Genomic DNA, 20,703 nt, shown 5'->3' with positions numbered 1-20,703 from the left:
GCCTTGGACATTGACTAGGATGAAAGCCAAAAAACCCCCAGCTGTGTCTGTCTTACGTGACAAGAGTTTAGAGAAGCTCATGTAAGGTGGTGTCATTAAAAAAAAAGAGTTTTAAAATAGGTCATCACAGGTGCCATTCATCTCTGTAGTTATTTTGTGAAAAGCATTATTTTTTCTTGGTCAGCTCCTGTAAATCTTCTTTTGGGGTATCAGAAGGAACTGGCCTGGCAGGAGGAGGGTGCTGACAGTTGCATTAGCATAGGTGCAATGACCTTGAGGATGAGAACTGAAAAAAACCTGAGGCTAAGGTTGAATTCAGTGGGGCCCTTCTGCTGTCTGATTTTTTTTTTTGTTTCTGATCTTATGTGCAATTTTATCATTCCAAACCCATCACTTACCAGTATGAGGCCCTTGACAAGATAAAATCACCAGAATGACATTTACTCCAAATTCTTAGTCAGACTATTATTGATCAGGAGAGTCGAACGCTGCCTGAAAGAGCCTGTGCCTGCTTTCTCTGCACTCCTGCAACATATTTACTCTCTTGCAGACTGTGCCTAGGAAAAGCAGCACGATGAGGGGGTCCCCATAAACCAATCCACACTTCAGCACGCGCTTCTCCCATCCTACTGCTGAACTCCTTAACCTTAAGACTGCAAAAGGATTTCAAAAACATTTCACGTCTAAGGTTCACAACTGAGGTCTGTATGGGTCTGTACCATTTTAAGACACTGTTGCCCAAAAAGGGGTGGCAGAAGTGTAAATTAGAACAAACCTATCGGCTCTGGTGGCTTCTGAAGCTGGAGAGCCCTTAAGGTGTGACAAGATGGGGATCCAGCCAGGAGGAAGGCAGGCACGCAGGCTCTTGTGTTCTTTGGAGCAACTCCCCATTTCTCTCTTCAGTCTTCCTTTTCTCTGCCACTTTCAAGAGTCTCCACTTCATCGGGGCTGGAGCGAGGAGCTGGCCCCAGGGAGGGGTGCGGGGACGGCGCAAGTGGCAGACGTATGGGAGTCACCTTCTCTGCAGTGGCTGCACCATCCCATTCGATGCCCATACACCGCTTTACACCAGCTGAGAACTTGCAAGAACAACTTGTAGAACTTGTAGAAGGAGGGGAAACAAATGTGTGTATGGCTTTGGGAAACAAACAACCCCCCTGTGAATTTCAGACATCAATCACTTGTCTATTGTTTAATGTTTAAAAATGGCATACTATTACGGCTTAAAATTTCACAAAATGTTTTGCTGAAATCCCTATCTTTTCTGATTAACAAACAAATGGAACTGTTGAAATCTTGTTTGGAGACTTGCTTTTAAACCTATAAAACCTGAAGTTTATAAATTATGATGCTTAGCTAATGTTGAGTGCTGCAACCAATGATGGTGCAATTATGGAGAACTATGGGAAGATTATTCAGTAATAGTCTTCTGTCCTTTTTAATTATTTATATATAAGCCATGAGAAGCATAAAGCTAAAATAATATATTTTAATACGCAAACCCCTAAATGTATTCTATATGCGTATTCTAGCTTGCACTTTCCAGCTAGAAGGTCTAAAATATGCTTTCAGTACGTTCTTGGATGCCCCAAAATTGCCAAAACTGTACCCAAGAAAAAAATGTATCCCATTAACCAAATCTTGTCCTGTCACTAGGGACAATCAGCCTTGCATCGAAGCTCACAGGGGTGAAGTAATCCAAAACCAAGCACCAGTATAATGAGTAAAGATTTTATAACTGAAAAGAAAAAGATGAAAAGATAAAGGCATACTGTTAATTTTGCTTTTACTTAAGATGGTTTTAAAGTTTCCAGTTGAGAGTTTCAAACTGGCACAGTGCAGAGAATAATATTCAATACTAAGGAAACAGTGTCTGGGCACAATCCATTGAGATCAGTAGAAGTCCTTCTGTTGACTTACACAGGGCACATTAATTTCAGTGGAAGATCATATTTTAAGTGCTGTTTATGGAAAATCAAACACACACTCTTAGGCATGAAATATATTCACCTCTACCTGCTTTTTAGTTGTTGAAGGATACATTTCTAAAAAAAAATCAAAGCCAATGCTTCAGATAACAAAAAGCTTGTATGTTGTTAACCTTTTATTTTTAAAAGCTTCTCTCACTTCTCTTTCAGGAGAAAGGGGAATCCAGGTGCAAACTGCTGGCAAAAATTTACCCCAAAATTTTAGTGAGGAAAGCTAAAGCTCGAACCCCGTAAACTCAGCAAACCCATTGCTTGATGTTTCTGGAAGTCTGAGCAAACTCCTGCAAAGCAAGACGCCTTGCTAGGATATTTCTGCAGGCTATCCCTACAGTATTCGTACCGCTTGGCAGATCCATATGGTCAAGGAAGCCAAGAGGCATGTCAGAGTCTGGAAGGCTGCGATAAAAATAGATGGGGAAAATAGCACAAGTAGAAAGAGTTGTTTTAGCAGTCAGAAAATTACATTCTGTACTTTTTTTCTATAGCTATGCACGTTGTTGTTTTTAAAAGATGAGGGCTTTTGTGTAGTTGTTTGCTGTTCCTTTTTTTTTTTTTTTTAACCTCCCCCCCGCCCCAGTCACTTGTAAATGTCACCCACAAGCAGTTTCTAGTTTTCACTGGAGGAAAGTGCCTTATGAGCAGGTGTAGATGGTAAAAATCAAATTGATGAGTTAAAATGATGGCTCCTGACAGTTTTACGGATAAAAATCTAAAATGCACCAGGATGCTAGAAAGACACAGTATGTACATGTAAGAAAATGCTCCTCTCATCATAATGGTGTCCTCTTTTAAAGGTTTTACAACTACTTAGCTATAAAAATTCTCTCTGGGCTGAAGCCTGACATAAAATATCTCTGGTATAGTACAATTTCTTGCTTGTAATAAATATAATTAAAATTCATTTGCGCCCTTTTCTTTCCTCTCCTTTTTTATTCCTAAATTCTAGCTAAACAATCTGCCTAAAGAACTAGAAGAAATAAAATCATTTTACAGAAAATACGATACAGCAAACATCAAAGCTACATGAAACCACTTATGCACGTTGCCAAGCCAGCTCAATGCCAAGGATTTTCATGTCCCTAGCTATATTTGTACTTGTAGATCAAGATGGTGTCACTGGAAGTGACCTGTGAAAACAAAAACTTCCCTACCGAAAATGTGTATCAACAGCCATTGTTTCTACAAGTAAATCGGGTACAGAATTACTTCCTACTTTTCAGCTGGTGAGATCAGCATCCCAGTGTGCACAGGGGCGTGCGTCTCGGCACTCAATGACCTTAATAGTATCTGGGATTATTTTTGACTTTTCAGATCTAGCTAGTACTTATAAGCCCTGAAAAAAGTCAAGAAATATTTGGTTTAACAGATGTCTTACCTGGTTTTAGCTAATCTTAAATAGGTATGTGGGGTGTTTTATGTATCAAATTGTAGCTTTGGCAAAAAAGTGTTGTTTTTTTTAAAAAAAAAAAAAAAAAAGAAGCAGCGGTACTCATACTAAAATTCAGCAGCTCCCACAAATTCAGCCCTTCCTAAGCTCTGTGGATAAAAACAAATGACAGGTTTTCATCGCTGTGTAAGGAGACGGGTAATTTCCATGCTTTGTCAACAGGGACTGCTAATGCTTCTCTGGATTTCTCCCTCTCTGCTCCACAGCGCAGAGCAGAAGGGATGAGAGCCTGATTATCAACTCAGTCTGTACATTTTTTTTTCTTGGATCCTCAGGCAGAATATTGTGGGCTTAAATGTTTGCATGCGGCGACTTGGACTGTATATAGGACTGGCTGCTTTATAAGTAACAAATGTCTAAATGTTAAAATCATTATCTGGGAGTCAACTTATTGACTTTGCCTTCTCGAAGGACTCCAGGGGAGCCCGCTAACCAGAATGGTTGGTTGTCCTGATGTACACAGGGTTTGCAGAACTCTCGGCCAAGTTCACTTGGCTTTGTTTCAACTAAGGTGCTTGCAAATGGAAATTTTAATTTATGGAAGTGCCTCAAGAACCTACATTTGGTTTCTAGTGATTCTTAGCTGTTACAAAGTACAAGCCCTGCAAGAAAGAAACACAAAACTCTGGGGTTTATAGACAAACAGGTACTAAATGAAGAAGGAAAAATGTGTTTGTCCAGATAATTTGGACAAACCTGAGCAGCATAAAACTCGCTCTGCTCAATTCTGCCAAGTAAATCCAAAATTCTGAGACTTGTCCATCACAGCAGGAAGAAATATAATATCACACTCCTTGTATACTGTCCTCAAAATGAGACAGCAGCCTGGAAAGCCTAATGCTGCACAGCTCACATGGGACCACAGGGCATCGTGCCCGTGACCAAAATGTGCGAAAGCAAACTGGCTGTTCCCGTGAGGGGCGCGATCCTGCACCGCCGCTGCTCCAGGCTGACTGCCTGATGCCAGCGGGTTAGAAAGCAAAGGTCGTCATGCTGAAAGGGGGACTTATTCCCCTGGGGGAAAAAAAAAAATCTCAGTTCAGGGCTTCTAGCAGAGAAGGAGTGGTGTCACCTGCTGCCGCCTCCCCTCAGTCCGGGAGGGTGGGAGGGATGTGCTGTGCCACCCCGGAGGGTGGGAGGGATGTGCTGTGCTACCCCGGGCGAGGAGCGCTGGTTGGGATGCGGCTTTACTGCATTGTTGCTCTGCACCCCAGGAAATCTTGTTTGTTAGGAGAGTCTCCCTGCAGTGAGCCACAGGCTCAAGATCACCTCTGCCTCACCAGAAGAGGTTCACATTACAATATGTTGCTAGTAAAACTTTTATTTACAAAGTAGTATTGTTTTATTGCAGAAGATGGCACTAAAGGTGCTGCTATGGGGATGTTTTGGTCCAGCTGCACTGATAGCAAACCATTCAGATTCCCCCGTGGATGTCAGGGTATCCTTTTTTACAGTGGAAGCTGTTTATTTCCTTCTAAACTTGCTGTTTTCACACCCAAACAAGACCAAAAGCCCAAGTTCCCTCAGAGTACTTGGGGGGCAGCTCCCCCAGATACCCCCCTCGGCAGGTGGGGGAAGGCGCTCCGGGGTGCCCGGGGGGCCAAGGGCAGCGGGGGGACACCAGCTCAGGTGTTTGCAAGAACCTCATCAGCAGAGCCACAATCGCCCCCAGCGCTCCCTTGCTTTCTAAGATCAGTTATTACTACAATAAATTGATCATTGTGTTAGCTACAAATGTCTAGTATTTCCAGCTAACTTCAGGGGAAAAAACAGAATGGGAGAGCAAGTACCAAATGGAATAAAGGCAGCATTAAAAGCAGCAGTTAAGCAGCTTCTACGAAACGTATTTATAAAATATACATCTCGTTAAAAGGATGCACTTTTACACATAGTAGTGATGTGTGCCTTAAAACTCTGCAACTGAAAATAAGTAGAAGCCCTTGTTTAGGAACTCTGTTTTACCCCCAAATATTTTTAACAACTTAAGTACCTTGTGGGCGTGCTTTTGCTTTGTTTAAGGTTTGAAAACATTCCAGTACCCAAAGTGTAACTGAGGAGAAAAACAACGAAAAAAGAAAAATAGCAACTGGAGAGAGTTTTGTTAATGACTTACTGGGGAATCTTGATGTGTGATGATGAATAAAATGCAAATCTGTTTTACTGGCAATCCTCAGTTTAGATTTATGAGAATTATTAATTTTTAGATTGCTTCCAGTTGGAAGAAAGCAGAGATTTTACCAAACCTTTTTTTTTTTTTTTTTAAAATTCCTGCTGTCATTAAGAATATCCATTTTTTTTCCTCTTTCATGAAACCAAGAGGTCCGAGGAGCAAGGCGCCTCTGAAGAGCCTGCGGGCAGGCTGCCACCAAAGGCACAGGTAGGACCGGCGGGGGGGGATGGCAGGAGCAAAGGGCATGGTGTGTGCTTCCCGTTTTCCTCTTGTCCTGCTAGCTGCTCTGCTCTGAGGCTCCAACGTAAGGACCAACGCGGTGCTTTCATGGGAATGGCCATATCAGTGGAGTGGTGGAGGTTTCCTGCCTGAGCAGGGGAGAGGAGAAGGGGCGGGGGGGGCTGTAGTACACCATACAGATCTCGTGGTACTAGAAATGAAATGAAATGAAATACCCAGTAACTTAAGAGGAAACACCAGAATCAAAACTCAGCTCCCTGAAGGAAAAGGTTCTTTCCCAACAATGACAAAGCAACACTCATATTAGTTAAATGTGCTCAAAAGAGTTCAAAATAGACAAACACAGGTATTGTAAATAAAGTCCGCGATAACGTTGAGATGTACATACTTTTAAATTATGCAACTATGAAAATCCACATTAAACGAGACAGTAACAATAGCCTCACCTTTAACTCCCTGTTCCCATTCTACCCCATGCTACCTAATAATATTGCACAGACGGAACAAAAATGAAAGATCATATGGCCTTATTCAGCCCATAAAAGAGAAAAACCTTTTTTTTTTTATCAGCACCTCTTAAAGGTACTGTTCAATATTGTTTTAAAATGTCTTACCCAAGAATGCATGTATGCATACCAAAATGCCTCCAAAAATACATTTTTATTTCACATTTTGACTTATACGTTACTCAGAAGAATATCTGTGTTCATTTAATTATTTCAGTAAACATAATAATGGTATCACTAATTACACTATGGAGTATTTTCCCTTTTTTAAGGAATATGAGCCTACTTGTAATTAAAGGAATGCTATATTAATGATGCTGAAAGTCTCAGAGGGAAAAAATTTAATGTCCACCTCATAATATTATGCCAGAATTACATGCACAGAAGACTTGTTAATAATCTTTGTTTCTTAATTTAGTTTTGATTGGCTATGAAATACAGAGTAGCACTCAAGGGCTCAAATTTATACTGTCATCAGCATTTCTGCTCTATAAATTGTACAAATGCACAGGACTCCCGTCTGTAGGCTTCTTTTCAAGCTTCTGTTTAACCTATGAAAAAAATTAGCTGCAGGCAACGATAACTGCCGATAATTTCATAATTTTTTAGCCACTGGGATGTGGGATGGTGTTATGATAGCTAGGTCTAAACATAAGCAGAAAATTGTATTTTTATGTTGCCATTTCAGCCGCAAACATAGGTTGGTAAGGTAAATTCACATCACAGTAATTTGCACATCACAGCAATAGCCACTAGGAGTCTCCTGGTTAAGTTCGTGATGAATTTCCACAGGGATGCTGGCGAAGGCTTGTGTGCCACCCCACGCTATCGGCTGCGTTTCAGCGCTGGGGCCAGCCCCCCAGCTCCGGGGGTCCCGACCCGCGCACTGCGGGCACAGCCAGCAAACGTTTGAGAAATGAAGAAGTCAGAAGCCACCTATGCGCTGTTCTGGTAGGGCAAAAGGTGGTGACGGTCGTGAAAAGTCAGATTTCTTTCACTGTGTAACTGGACAGAGTTTTGTGAAGTTGTAATGAGTGCATACAAAGAGGGCAGTAGCAGATTTCACCGACTGTTAGTCACTCCTGGGGATTTAAAGCAGATTTGTTCTGCAAACTGAAATGCTGCAGGCCACAAGAACTACCCCCCCAGGTACTTTAAAATTTGCTTACAGTATCTCTGCAAAGTGAACCCTGCAGTTCTGAAAACGTGAAGTAGCCTCTTTCTCTTCTCCTTCCCCTTCCCCTTCCCTCTCCTGCCAGGCCAAATAAGCGTAAGCGCATGGTGCCAGATACACTCTTACCAACGCCAAACGCTCAAAGGTCATGAATTACAGACCCACAGGAATGGTCACGCTGGCTCAAACGCCATGACCTGCCAGTCCAACTCTGTGACTGATAAAGGACAGCCAAATTTCCTCGAAGGAATGCCACGGAAAGCAATGTGTGTCATCTGCCAGCATGCGTGCCTCGCTCTAAGCAGCTAGAGATTGCTTTAAAACGTGCAGGGAAGCCAGAGGTGACCAGTGAAGCCCTCTGCGGGGGGCTGGTTATCCTGCAGGCAGGAGGAGTACTACCTGTCGGGGAAGGATGCTGTCACGTCCTCCTTACGGACACAAGCAATTCCTCGGCCAGAAACCGTGAGCATTCACTGCTCTAAGCCACTCATTTGTTTGGATGCTTCTTTCATGCATCTCTCTTCTTGAGCAAAATCTTTTCCTAAACTCTAAAAATCCCGAGCAACTTTAAAGATTATAAGATTTGAAACAAATAATAATTTGAAGGGCTATTTACTTGGCTTCTGCTTTTTGAGCTTCTCAGTTTCATTTTCAAACTTTTCTCTGCAACCAGAAGGACTAGGAAAATAAAGATGATGTTTTAAATGAAAGCTGAGAATCTCTCATAATCATAGGACTCCAGGGGTTTGAGGTTTCAGAATAATCTCACAAGTTGTCAATACTGAATGTCACCAGAAACTATAATGTTATTCTCAGAATAGATTGCACAAAAGCAATTGTAGGATAGTTTTCCTGCTACATGTTCCCTGTAATACCTGTGGATGCCGTCCTGGAGGGACGACCCAAAGGCACAAGTGGTGAGCTGCCACGTGCTGGGTTTAGTTACCAACTAGAGGAGTGCTGCATTTTGCAACAAATTTGCATGAGCAAAACCTCGTTATTTGGTCTGTTGACTAAAGAAGCTCACTGAGTAAAAGTTCATAATGGACTCGTAAGAACATTTAATTCCACAGGGAATATGCAGCAATAAGTAAGAGGCAAATTTTACCACTAACTGCCCATGTCCTCTGTATTGCATGCTTGCGTGCATTGCAATGCAGGATTGCACTGTGTGTTACTGCAGAGTATTCTCATCTCCCTCTCAGACTGCCTTAGGTTTTACCACAGTCTCCCAGCAGGACTTGGGTGAACCTCTCGGTCTGGCTGTGTTTCAGGGATATAACCTGTGCCAGCCAACATGGCTTTACTAGGGGCAAATCGTGCCTGACAAACTTGGTGACCTTCTATGATGGAGTTACAGCGTCTGTGGATAAGGGAAGGGCAACTGACGTCATCTACCTGGACTTGTGCAAGGCATTTGACACTGTCCTGCATGACATCCTTGTGTCTAAACTGGAGAGACATGGGTTCAATGGATGGACCATGTGGTGGATAAGGAATTGGCTGGATGGTCGCACTCAAAGAGTTGTGATCAACGGCTCAATATCCAAGTGGAGAACGGTGACGAGTGGCGTTCCTCAGGGGTCGGTACTGGGACCGGCACTGTTCAACATCTTTGTCGGCGACATGGACAGTGGGATCGAGTGCACCCTCAGCAAGTTTGCCAACGACACCAAGCTGTGTAGTGTGGTCGACACGCTGGAGGGAAGGGATGCCATCCAGAGGGACCTTGACAGGCTGGAGCGGTGTGCCTGTGCGAACCGCATGAAGTTTAACAAGGCCAAGTGCAAGGTCCTGCATGTGGGTCGGCGCAATCCGAAGCACGACTAGAGGCTGGGCGAGGAATGGATTGAAAGCAGCCCCAAGGAGAAGGACTTGGGGGTATCGATTGATGAGAAGCTCGACATGAGCCGGCAGCGTGCGCTTGCAGCCCAGAAAGCCAACCGTGTCCTGGGCTGCATCAAAAGAAGCGTGACCAGCAGGTCGAGGGAGGTGATCCTGCCCCTCTACTCCACTCTGGTGAGACCCCACCTGGAGTACTGCATCCAGCTCTGGGGGCCCCAGTACAGGAGAGACATGGAGCTGTTGGAGAGAGTCCAGAGGAGGGCCACGAAGCTGATCAGAGGGCTGGAGCACCTCTCCCATGAGGACAGGCTGAGAGAGTTGGGACTGTTCAGCCTGGAGAAAAGAAGGCTCCAGGGAGATCTAATTGTGGCTTACCAGTTTCTGAAGGGGGCCTACAGGAAAGATGGAGAGGGACTGTTTATCAGGGAGTGTAGTGACAGGACAAGGGGGAATGGGTTCAAGCTGAAGGAGGGTCGATTTAGATTAGATGTTAGAAAGAAATTCTTTACTGTTAGAGTGGTGAGGCACTGGAACAGGTTGCCCAGAGAGGTTGTGGAGGCCCCCTCCCTGGAAGTGTTCAAGGCCAGGTTTGGGCAACGTGGTCTAGTGGAGGGTGTCCCTGTCCGCAGCAGGGGGGTTGGAACTAGATGATCTTTGAGGTCCCTTCCAACCCAAACCATTCTATGATTCTATGATTCTACTACACTGATAGCTGACACACACTCAGCAGCTAGTACCTCAGTCGGTATAGTCTGTGGTGAACAGGAAATTACTAAGCCTGGTCAGAGAACTGATATGGAAACAAAACAGGAGGCTGCTTCAACATCCCCCTCCTCTTCCTGCAGAAGCAAGCTCAGCTGTTTGGTACCCTTGCTTATTGTTACGATATCTGAAAGGACCCTGATCTCCTCCAAGGCAGCGTTAACGTGATGTCAATAACAAAACACTGGCACGCAGGTTTAGCACCCAAGTATTGGATCCTCACAACAATAAACCCGAGCATTTGTGTAGGTCAGTTCGGCAGTTCACCATGCTGAAAAGAAACCTTTGGATCTCTTGTCAGTTCAGACTTGGGATTTTTAGGGCAAGAACATGCCTAACAGGAATGCACTTTTTGCCACTGCCCACCTTCTCCAAGTATGTCAGTGCTAGCTTCTCAACTCCTTTTCTAAAACTCAAAGTGAACACAAAAATAAAAGATTTCCTCATTGGGAAATGCCAAAGACTCAGCCCTACAAATACATAAAACCTCATGTTGAAGGAAATGTGTAATTTCTACATGTAGCTATAGTACAAATAGACATGAAGCATTTTCAGGGATGAGAGTGCTCTGCTGCTGTGCAGTACCTCAGGAACGTCAAATATTTCTGCCATTTTCCTCATGTTTCAAGCAACTCAAGACATTACCAATGCCTGTCTGAGTATAGTGTATATGTACAATATACATCTATACCGAAAGCAAATACAACAGTTTATCACGTAGGAGTCACTCTACACTCACACCACTGAATACACACCCTCATTGTGCACACTCTCTCCCCAGTCCTTCCTCTTTCTCTGCTTCTCATGTCAAGATTCTGGTGGCCTTCTGCATCTCAAGGGCTTAAGCAGCAGGTGAGCTACAGCTGTAACCTCAGGTCATTCCCAAGCCAACTCTCATCCCGCATCGCAGCATCGAGGACCTTGCTAGGTCAAACGTTTTCAGGGGGAGTTCTGGCACCATTTTTAAAACTTAAATTTAATCAAAATGTCTTTTGTTTGTTTAAAATGATTATTCTAACTAGAGTGGACTGATAACCAAGGCATTCAGAAACTTAAAAAATTACTTAAGACAGGAACTGCTACAATGTTTGTCTGTGTTAAAAGGAAGAAACAAGTTTGCTGGGCAGTTTCTTTTGCATTAAAAGAACAACTTTTCTTATTCACTAGATGATGAGTTACTAAATGTCACCGATTGAGGGCTAAACCTCAGTTTAGCTAGGCTAAACCTAGCTATTACTATTCTGAGGGAGAAAACAAGTTTCAAGATAAAGAAAAAAGAAAAAGACCGTATTACACCAGGCATGTTGCTTTTATTTGTTTTCAAACAGTGGCTGCTTGAAGCTGCTTGGAGGTTTAGAGTGTCAAAGCCATGTCAGCAGAGATGGATTAGTGGGCAGAGAGCAAGTGATGCAGTCAAAGGTTCACAGTGAATGTAATTTATGCACGTAGCTCCGCAATTTATCACGTGGCTATTACCATAATGTACGTGGGAAGCAGCTGCATGCATGCACATAATGCCCTAAATGTACGTGTGGTTGGACCCGAACTCCTTACAGAACAGTAGTGGTTGAAAATGATACCATAAGGCATTTAAAAGCAAATTTCCTTCCTGCAGGGATGCTGTCACACAGCAATGATGATTCGTACACAGGCAAATAAATATCTTGTAGACTTTTCTCAGTTATGATAACCTCACTTACCAGAACTCAAAGGTTTTTCAAATTAAATTACGTAGGTAATGTGACGTACGTTTCCAGTGCTTTATTAATAGATGTAAGTACATCTATCATGAATTCTCTGTGATCGTGAGGAGAAACAAGTTACCTACAAATTGAAGATTGCCTTTAACTCGAATGACCTCTTACAGCACAATCTATCAAACAGTTGGGAGCAGCACAGCTGTAGAAGGTTGATATATATATAGTGTCTGCCTGGTTTCTCATACCTGTACAACTATTTACTAAGCCCAACATTTCCAAAACTAGTCTCTAATTTTAGGAACATCTAAATTAAGGAGCTTGCCTTTGGTCTCTTTTAGTTGGCTTGAATGCCTACAGCTTTGGTTAAAGAAGAAAGCTGTCAGTAGCTGGCAGAGCTGGCCCCCACCTGAAGGTGTTTCTTGCTGCACAGTCCACACACGCTGGTATGGACCTGCTGGTACGCGCCTGCTGCATGTGGCAGCAAGGCTCCAGCAGTGCTGCCCACGGCTGCGTGGGCTTGCTAGAAAAACTCCACCAGCCCAGCTCCCACCACCATTTGAGCTTCTGTAGTTTGAGTTTCTAACAGCAGTCTCATGTTTGGAAATGATGCTGAATTATACCACACTATGATGCTTTCAGATTATTGTATTGGAACCAATTCACTCAAGTCTTTTGCGATCCAGGCAAACGTACCCCAGTTACGGGTTAGCATGCTAGGAGTTTTACACTGCTATCTTTTCAGTCATTAAAAGTTGACTGAGAGGTTCACCGAATTCAGACAAAGTCAAGTTAGGTCCCCATAAGTAGAACATCTCATTGCCCAGCTTAATGTACTGCTCGGCATTTTGTTCAGCAGAACCTTTCGCATTCAGAATATGATGCAGATTTTCTTGGATAATTACACATGTGCTCTAGGGCTTCCATTTTGAAGCCATCTATCACAAATATATACCCACTAATTATGCAAAACGAAAAGCTTGCCTTACCATTGCACAGAAAGTCTCAGGAGGATCTCCACACGTTATGTCTGGGGGATCCAGAGTCACTTTTACGTATTTGATCATGTCTCTGGCTTCTGGCTGGCACGCCATGTAATCCCATACTTTTCCTTCTTCTGTGTAAATCTGAGTCTTACACACATCATAGTGTCCCCACACGGAAGGGTAATGCTGCATCACAGAGGATACGGTAACCCAGAGGGCGTGAAGTGACAGGAATCTTGACAAATACATTTCTAAATCCTTTTATGTCACCTTCGTAAGGATGCGCAGTACTGGCGTATGTGCAGTCTATAGATTATACATATACATACATATACATGTAAATATTTTATAAAATAAGTTCCAACTCAAATGTGAAGCATTAGGATAGGGTGTTTGTTTCACTAAATTGAAGACTTTGGTAGAAGCCACTGAGACCCAGGTGACAGCCTTTCACAGCAACGCAGCACTTGTCCTTTGTCTTATAACGTATCTGTCTGGGCTTCTTGTAAAAGATGTCCAATAGCAGATAATAATTTGTGAAGTTGCAGGTCTTCAGCTACACTGTCGATAACCCTGAGTGATCCTCTGTGTTCAGGGCTCACAGGGGATGCCCAGACGCACTGATAAATCGGTATCCGAAGCAAAAGGATGAGTGTCTACAGGCTCGTGTCTGTTTCCCATCAATCATTCTTTTCTTCTGGCACCAGCACCCTTTTAGAAACAATAAGAGTTAGGGTTATTGTCCAAGAATCAATGCATTACAAAAATATATGATATGTTGACATTTTGGAGGTTTGATGCAATATAAAGCAAATTGGTATAATATGGATAACCTTTACCATGGGTGCTGTGCTAGAATGAACAAGCTACCAAAATCATTCACAGTGAAAAGTATTTTGACATGAAGGATTTAACTCTTCTCTAACAAAGACAGATTTATGACATTCCAGGTGAGTTACGGGTTTCTGCTTCCAAAACTGTATTTTCACCCTAGCAAAACCGGAGAGCAAACTACTGAACCCAAGCATAGCCCAGATTGGGCAGGCAGGCAGGCAGGGGAGCAGGCAGCCCAGCGCCACGGGGCAGCGGCAGGAAGGCTATTTATTGGAGTGACACAGAGATGGGTATCAGGGCTACCAGGTGCTGATAGTCTCTTGCCAAGAGGACCTCAGAGAGCTCCAAAAGCCTTACACATTTCTTTGTTTGGTTGGCTTTTTTTCTGTTGGTTGTTTGGGTTTTTTTGAAGAGTAACAAAGATATTGCAAGCATGCTTCCGTTTCCTTGAAATTTCTCATTAGCATTGGAAGAGCTTTGCTCCCTTCTTTTTTTCTTTGAACTGTGATTTACTGATCACACTGATGATAAACTACTGATAAAGGTAACGGTTCATTTGTAGCTTACTGTAAGAATGCTTTCCCCCTCTGTTATAGCAATCTTATTTTCCTAAGTTTGGGGGTGGGGGTACCTGCGTACACACTGTTTATTTCACAGCAGATATAGCCCCTTTTCTCTTTTCAGAAAGCAACTAGAAATTCTCTCAGTTTGTATTACCACAATCATATTTTTACAGGTACAAAATCCTAGGATGTTATTACAAAGACTTAAAATATACATTTGCTAAAAAACACAGGTAAAAGTAGAAATTATGTACGAGGGAAACTGCAAAGATGGAGTAAGTTCCCTAAATGCGGACGGAGAAAACCAGGGCTAGGAACTCCAACTCCTTCCTCGCAGCCTGCGCCTGGTGTCAGCAGTGCCAGCCAAGGACGGGGAGCCCGGGCGCTCTGCAGGAGAAGGATTTCAGCCAGCCGCTGCAGCACCTCTGCACTCTGTCTCTCTGGATGCTAAAATCTAACAAACCCGTCAGATGTGTTACGAAACAGCCGTAAGTCACCACTTTTTGCAGCCCGCTTTGCTTGTTCCCCGTCTAAAATTATGCCCAGTGTCATGAACCCTCCCATACCCGAAAACCACGGGAAGTGGTATGTGACCCGGTGAGCTCCTTAGCACGTCACTTTGGTAATATGCCTTTTCAAAACTTATCTTCAAAGCTATTCGCAAACGGCCTCCCTATATTTAAATAATGCTTCATCTTAAACTGAGCTAAACTACAGACACTATGAAATGCCAACAGATGGTTGAATTGTGTTTCCATAGCAAAGTAATTTACAATAATTGCCGTATGGACGTAAATGCAATTTTCCATTATATTCATTTTATCAAGTGTTACCATACAACTCTCATATATTTTATCAGAATATGCAGAGAATATCTGAATTCTCATGCAATGACAATTCTCAATTAGTTCAAATATATTTAAGCTTCAAATCTGAATTTGACACAAAAGCAGAAATATCTGAGACCAAATTAAAATAAAATCTTTTTAAGCAGCACACTGTGTAGCACCACTGCTTTCTAGCCACCTTACGTTCTTTTTTGTTTACTTATTATCTTGGAATTCAGTAATTCAGAGAACACTTTCCATGTCATTCTAAAGACACCTCATGCCCTTTCCCTCTAGTACTTTCCAATGCAATTTACTATTTTGTAGGGGAAAAAAATCCCCCCCAAATCCTGTGCCTTAAAACAGGCATTATACAAAAGGAAAACAACTGCTCTGCTAAAAAAGGACCCAAAATATTTTAAATTTGTGACAAATCAAAAGATACTCTGTATTAGAGAAGGCTTGGTCATAGCTGCAATAAACAGTAGGTGAATATCATGTTTCTGTGTAGAAATAAGAAGTTAGTTTAATTATCCTTAGACTATGAGCCTGTATATTCAGGCAAAAATAGATTTGATTTCTTTAATATTTTCCTTGCTAGCCTTTCAGTTACCTGTAACCTTTTATGACTGCTGAGGCTCAGATCCACTAATAAAGAGGACTGGATAGGACTAAAATAATGTGAAGCATGCCACTACCTTAACACACAGTGCTAAAATACTTCCCATATAACGAATTCTCATTAAAGTAAGCCAGAGTCATAATGATGGTCGTTACACAGAATTATAGACTATAACATTGATCGAATTTAGTGCACTGACAAGGAAAAAGTGCAGAGGAGTGCAAGACATCGGAGCATTAGGCAGCTGTAGCAGTGTACGACAGACATTCCTGACAAGAAGCAGCCAATTATAGCTTAAATTTCTGGCATATAACCAGTTCTGATTAATAGTTTTCCATTACATTACAGACATATTATTAATGTATTAAAAATGTCAAGCTTTGGCAAGAACTAATACGGCATGGCTCAGTTAGTCTGCAATATCTTCTTTTAATGAGCTTCCATTGATACAGAGAAAGATATTGACCAAAGCACATTAAGGATCATGCGCTGAGCACTGCTGGGGTTTTTCTGACGGAGCTCTACGATTTGTCTTGCTTATATTTATTCCTGCAGAGTCACTCACGATATGCATTCTACATTTCAGTGCTCTATTGCTAAGGACATATCTATTTGAATTATTCTGTAAAAAAACCCATTTAGAATAACATTTCTGAAGTTCACAGCTGTACCAGTCGCACAGCGCTAAGCCTCTAGCTGTGGGCAACACAAAGCGACGTTTTTTTTTGTCCCCAATAATGCCTGTGCGTTTGACCTTACAAAAAAGCAATCAAACATATCAGGAATAACTAACGTCTGGTGCCTCGATCCCCTGCACCCCACGGTGCTCTGCTAGTCGGGCATGTTGGAGGCCCACGGGGGTGGCAAAGAGGGAGCAGCGTCCTCGCTGACTGAGGGCGAGGGAACGCGAACTGCTAATGTATGCAAAGCCTCCAGAGCGTGCCGCTCCTGGAGATCTCCTTTGTGGGGCAACGGCGGGAGGAACCGCGGCACATTTTGGGTCTTGAACGTTCCCATGTGCCGTAGCCTCTGCAATATGGAAAACACCGTGAGGCCACGGTGCTGAAGGCCACTTCTGCTGCCTCCGCCTTCCCCCAGAGCATCGCTCCCTCTGCAAAGTGCTGGGCGTTCAGGCCACAGTGAGTACGTTATGGCTGTCTGAGAGGAACGGCACGCAGCTGACCCCGACTAAAATCTGCTGCGAAGGCAGCTCTGAGCACACGCATCCCTTTCCAGGTAGGTAAGTCACACCTCGCAGCATTTTAATTCTGCAGCCCTTCACAAACCAGCTAAAATGCACCTCGGCAGAAACGGTGCCAGTGAAGAACTTCAGATCTCGTCAGGGGTTGTTAGCAAACATTCCTCCTTTGCCTCCTTCCGTCACCATGAAAATCCACCCTCTTCCCCAAATAACTCCCTCCGCACAAACCGCGTCGGCTGGACGCCCTGCACGAGCTCCCCGCCGGGAAGTCGCCGTGCAAACCGTACGGGTGGGCACCTGGCCTCCATCTTTGGCAAACAGCAGGTCCGCGAAGGAGGCGATAAAATAACAAGCGATCGCCTCTCCCACAGACCATGCATTTGACAGGGTACGCTGCCACCGCGCACAAGTAAGGACGAGAGCCAAACCCGTTATTATAATGCACGGCAGCCTGAGGAACACCGGCTAAAATCATTAAGCGAGGCGAGGAGTGCTGGCTGTCACCTCCTGACACCCGCATCTGCAGAACCGCTTTTTCCAAAGGAAACGTGTTTTAAGTTTGTACCCCTAACAGCTTCAGCGGATGAATGCTATCTAATCAAGCCCAGGTAAAAAGATCCTTTGTGTCCACTCCAGTTATTAACTATTTAAAAACAGTTTAGAACATATTAAACAATGTGTAGTACAAAACAGAACTAATCCTTATACTTGCAACTTACATTTAGTAAAACCCAAGTGTTTTATACCTTGCTACACCTGGACGCCTTGAGAACCTGGTACACATAAAGCCCTGATATTTATAAAAAAAACCCAAACAAACCAGCAACCCTATCCCTTTTATAAATGCAAAATTATTCATCTATGCAAAGAAGAAGGGAACCCATACTTAATGATTTAATACACACTTTCTGTCGATACTTGTATGAAACATGGTATATTCCAAACAATTGCTGTGGTGCCTTTGGACTCAGATGCTGCTCCAAACAAAGTTTACATTCTATTTTTATTCAGCTTATTTAACTATTTAGCAGAAAAAGATTTCTTTGCCTCAGGAGGAATTTAAAATGTCAATACCTATTGGCTGAAGAAAATAAAACACAGTGTTCTGCTACCAAAACACTGGGATCCGGCACTATACTTAAAATACATCTGGTTTTCCCACATCCTTCTTTGCTGAGTGATACCTCGCGCTATCGCTGCCATTACTTGCTGGGTATCATCAGCTGTCAGCATATGGAGTAAAAGTACTTCAGTTATTTAAATTTTAGAGCTTTCATACCTAGCTGCTTTGGTTTTCCTCTAGAATCTTTGTAATTGTGGCTTATTACCTTAAATATCTCCGTACCTAGCATTAATCTGTTCTGCAAGTTTTTCCTCTCAGAATGTAAGTTAGTGTTTGGGGTGGCTGCAGGTTTTTTTTGGTCATTATTTTTCACCCTCGATAAGGTAATACATGCTCCTCAGGCAGTGTATCCGGGGTACAGGGCTACCAAGCTTTCAGGTCGTGGTGTGAGCGGATGACTTTCTAACTGTAAGTTCTTAGCCTCAAAACTGAACGAAGGTGAATGCCTGCTGGACCCCGAGTCTGGTCTGCGCTATCGCCAGACTTTACATACGTAGCTAGAAAGCTGGTGCCACTTCTTATCAGCGTCACAGGGCTGAGGGCTGATGACAAAGTCCACGACTCCGTGCGAATCGCCACTAACTGCTGGAATCTCTCTGGTAAATATCCTTTAAAGCTCCAAAAGTATGCCACAAATTAACCTTTATTTTTCTTCCAAATAAAAAAACCAAACCAAAACAAAACCACCACACATAAAAAAAAAACCAAAACCAAAAACAAAACAAAAACAAACAAACCGGAGAAAGTTCTATTGTGGTTTTCCTCCCTTGACTGACTGCCCAGGCCACAGCTGCTCATCCTCAACCGCATCGTCCTTAGGCCAGACAGTGATTTATTCCCTCTTTAAAAGCATCTCCACCGTTTGTTTCACTCACTGCCTCTGCAGAAGTAAGGCTGGCTCCTAGCACATCAGATCCGGAATATCGAAAAGTTGATTGCAGAACAATACAAGTATATTCAGCAGAGGCCAAAACCGCACACGCACCAACTTTGGGAGTGCAAAAGCATCTGGTTTATCGGGTTCAGCTGATCTGCGCTGCTAGCTGCCGCGTGGGGTTTCGTGAGGGGGTTTGTGCCTGTGACCGCTTAGAAAAGCCGCCTGCAATTTCCGATGCGAGGGAGGGAACTGTTTCCAGGTTGGGTACCGGTGACCCGCCGGGGGCTCCCCGGCCAGGGCGCTGTTCCCTCCCCCCGCCCTCAGCAAACGCGCCTTTCATCATACCCGCCCCCCCCCCCCGGGCGGGAAAATCCGCGCTGAGGGGCGGGAGCCGGCGCGAGGGACGTGCCCGCGCCCCTCCCTCGAGACGCTCCCCCGGGGCTCTCCCACCGCCCCCGCGCCCCTCAAAGCCCGGCTCTGCGCGGCCCGGCCCGAGCTCCGCGGAGGAGGCGCCGCCGCGCAGGTACCGCCCCGGCCCGGCCCCGCTCCAGGCCCCGCTCCGCGCGGGCGGCAGGGGGCGCGCGGCCCGCGCCGATCCGCCCTCGGTCCGAGCCTCGGCGGGGGGGGGGCGGGCGGCGGCAGGGTGAGGGGACACCACACGGAGCCCAGCACGGCCCCCGCCGCGCCGCGCAGCCCCCTCGTCCCATCCCGCCCCGGGGCGCGCGGAGTTGCGGGCGGGCGGTACTCACCGCGCGGGCTCGGGCTCGCCCTCGCCTCACCGCGGGGAGGCGCGGAGCCGCCGCGGCGCCGGGACGCGCTGGGGCTCCCTCGGCGGCGGCATGAGGGGCCGCGGGGCGGGCGGGGGTTGCTTCCCCTCGGGAAAGTTGCCGGCGGGGCGCGGGGGGGTTCGGCGGGGCGCGGGCGGCGGCCGCCGCCGGCCCTAGGCACTTGTCGGCGTCGAAGTTTGGCGGTGCGCGGGCGGCGGGCGGTGCGCGGCGGCGGTGCGGGCGTGCGGCTGGGCGGGCGGGCTGCCGCTCTCCTGCGGCGCTCGGCGGGGCGGCGGGCTGCGCGCGATCATCGCCGCGAGCGCCGCGCAGGTGCTGCCCGCCGGGGCTCCCCGCCCGTCACCGCCGCTCAGGGCGGGGGCGTCCCCGCGCGAGGCGCCGGCGACCGCGGCATGAGGCGCGGGGCGAGCGGCGGGGCGGAGCGCGGGCCGGGACCGGGGCTGCGGCGCGGCGGTCCCCGGCGGCGCGACCAAACTTCGGGCGGCGGCGGCGCTTCCTCACTTCGGAGCGACCTCCCCGCGACTGCCGGCGAGCGGGGCGGCGGCAGCTACCCCACCTCCGGGCCCGCGCGACGCGCGGCCCTAGCGCCGCCGCCGCGCCGCCCCCCCCCCCCCCCCCCCCCCCCCCGCCGCCGCGCCCCCCGCCCCGCCGCCCCCGCCGAGCGGACCGCCGCGGGAGGGGGGGGGTGTGTGTGGTGTGTGCACCGCGGGTGCCGCCTGTCCCCGAGGGGGCCTCGCTGCCCTCCCCGCCCGCAGCCCCGGCGGAGGCGGGAGCCGCCCAGCCCGGCAGCGCTGGGTCCGGCGGGGCTGCGGCTGCTCCCTTCCCGCTGGAGCAGCCTTTTTTTTTTGTTTTTGTTTTTTTTTTCCTTTTTAATTTCGGCTTCAGCCTGGTAACGCACAGGCGGAGACCGCCGTAAGTGCTTCTGCTGTCCGAGCCCGGAGCCCGGGCGGGCTGAGCCGAGCACCCCGCCGCAGCGGCGCTGGGGCGCGGGGACAGGGCAGCGTCCCGCCCGCCGGGCCGGAGGGTCCCTCCGCAGAGCCGGACGTGCCTGGAAAG

General features: G+C 46.1%; 1 protein-coding gene across 6 annotated transcripts in view; it reads right to left on the bottom strand.

Annotated features, from left to right (window-relative positions):
* The window catches only part of NTNG1 (netrin G1), a 159,804-nt gene extending 139,563 nt beyond the window's left edge, over positions 1-20,241 (bottom strand). For all 6 annotated transcript variants that reach the window (XM_075760087.1, XM_075760085.1, XM_075760081.1 and 3 more), the window contains exons 1-2: positions 19,612-20,241; positions 12,819-13,526 (exon numbers count right to left, since the gene is read on the bottom strand). In XM_075760087.1, the coding sequence (XP_075616202.1) occupies positions 12,819-13,064 (246 nt within the window). In that variant the 5' untranslated portion in view covers positions 13,065-13,526; positions 19,612-20,241. The remainder of the gene's footprint in view (positions 1-12,818; positions 13,527-19,611) is intronic.
* Positions 20,242-20,703: the final 462 nt, after the last annotated feature.

Source organism: Balearica regulorum, chromosome 8 (genome assembly GCF_011004875.1).
Source record: "Balearica regulorum gibbericeps isolate bBalReg1 chromosome 8, bBalReg1.pri, whole genome shotgun sequence".
In the NCBI taxonomy this organism is placed as follows: domain Eukaryota; kingdom Metazoa; phylum Chordata; class Aves; order Gruiformes; family Gruidae; genus Balearica; species Balearica regulorum.
The sequence above is the reverse complement of the archived record's forward strand: the minus strand, read 5'-3'. Positions and strand labels throughout refer to the sequence as shown.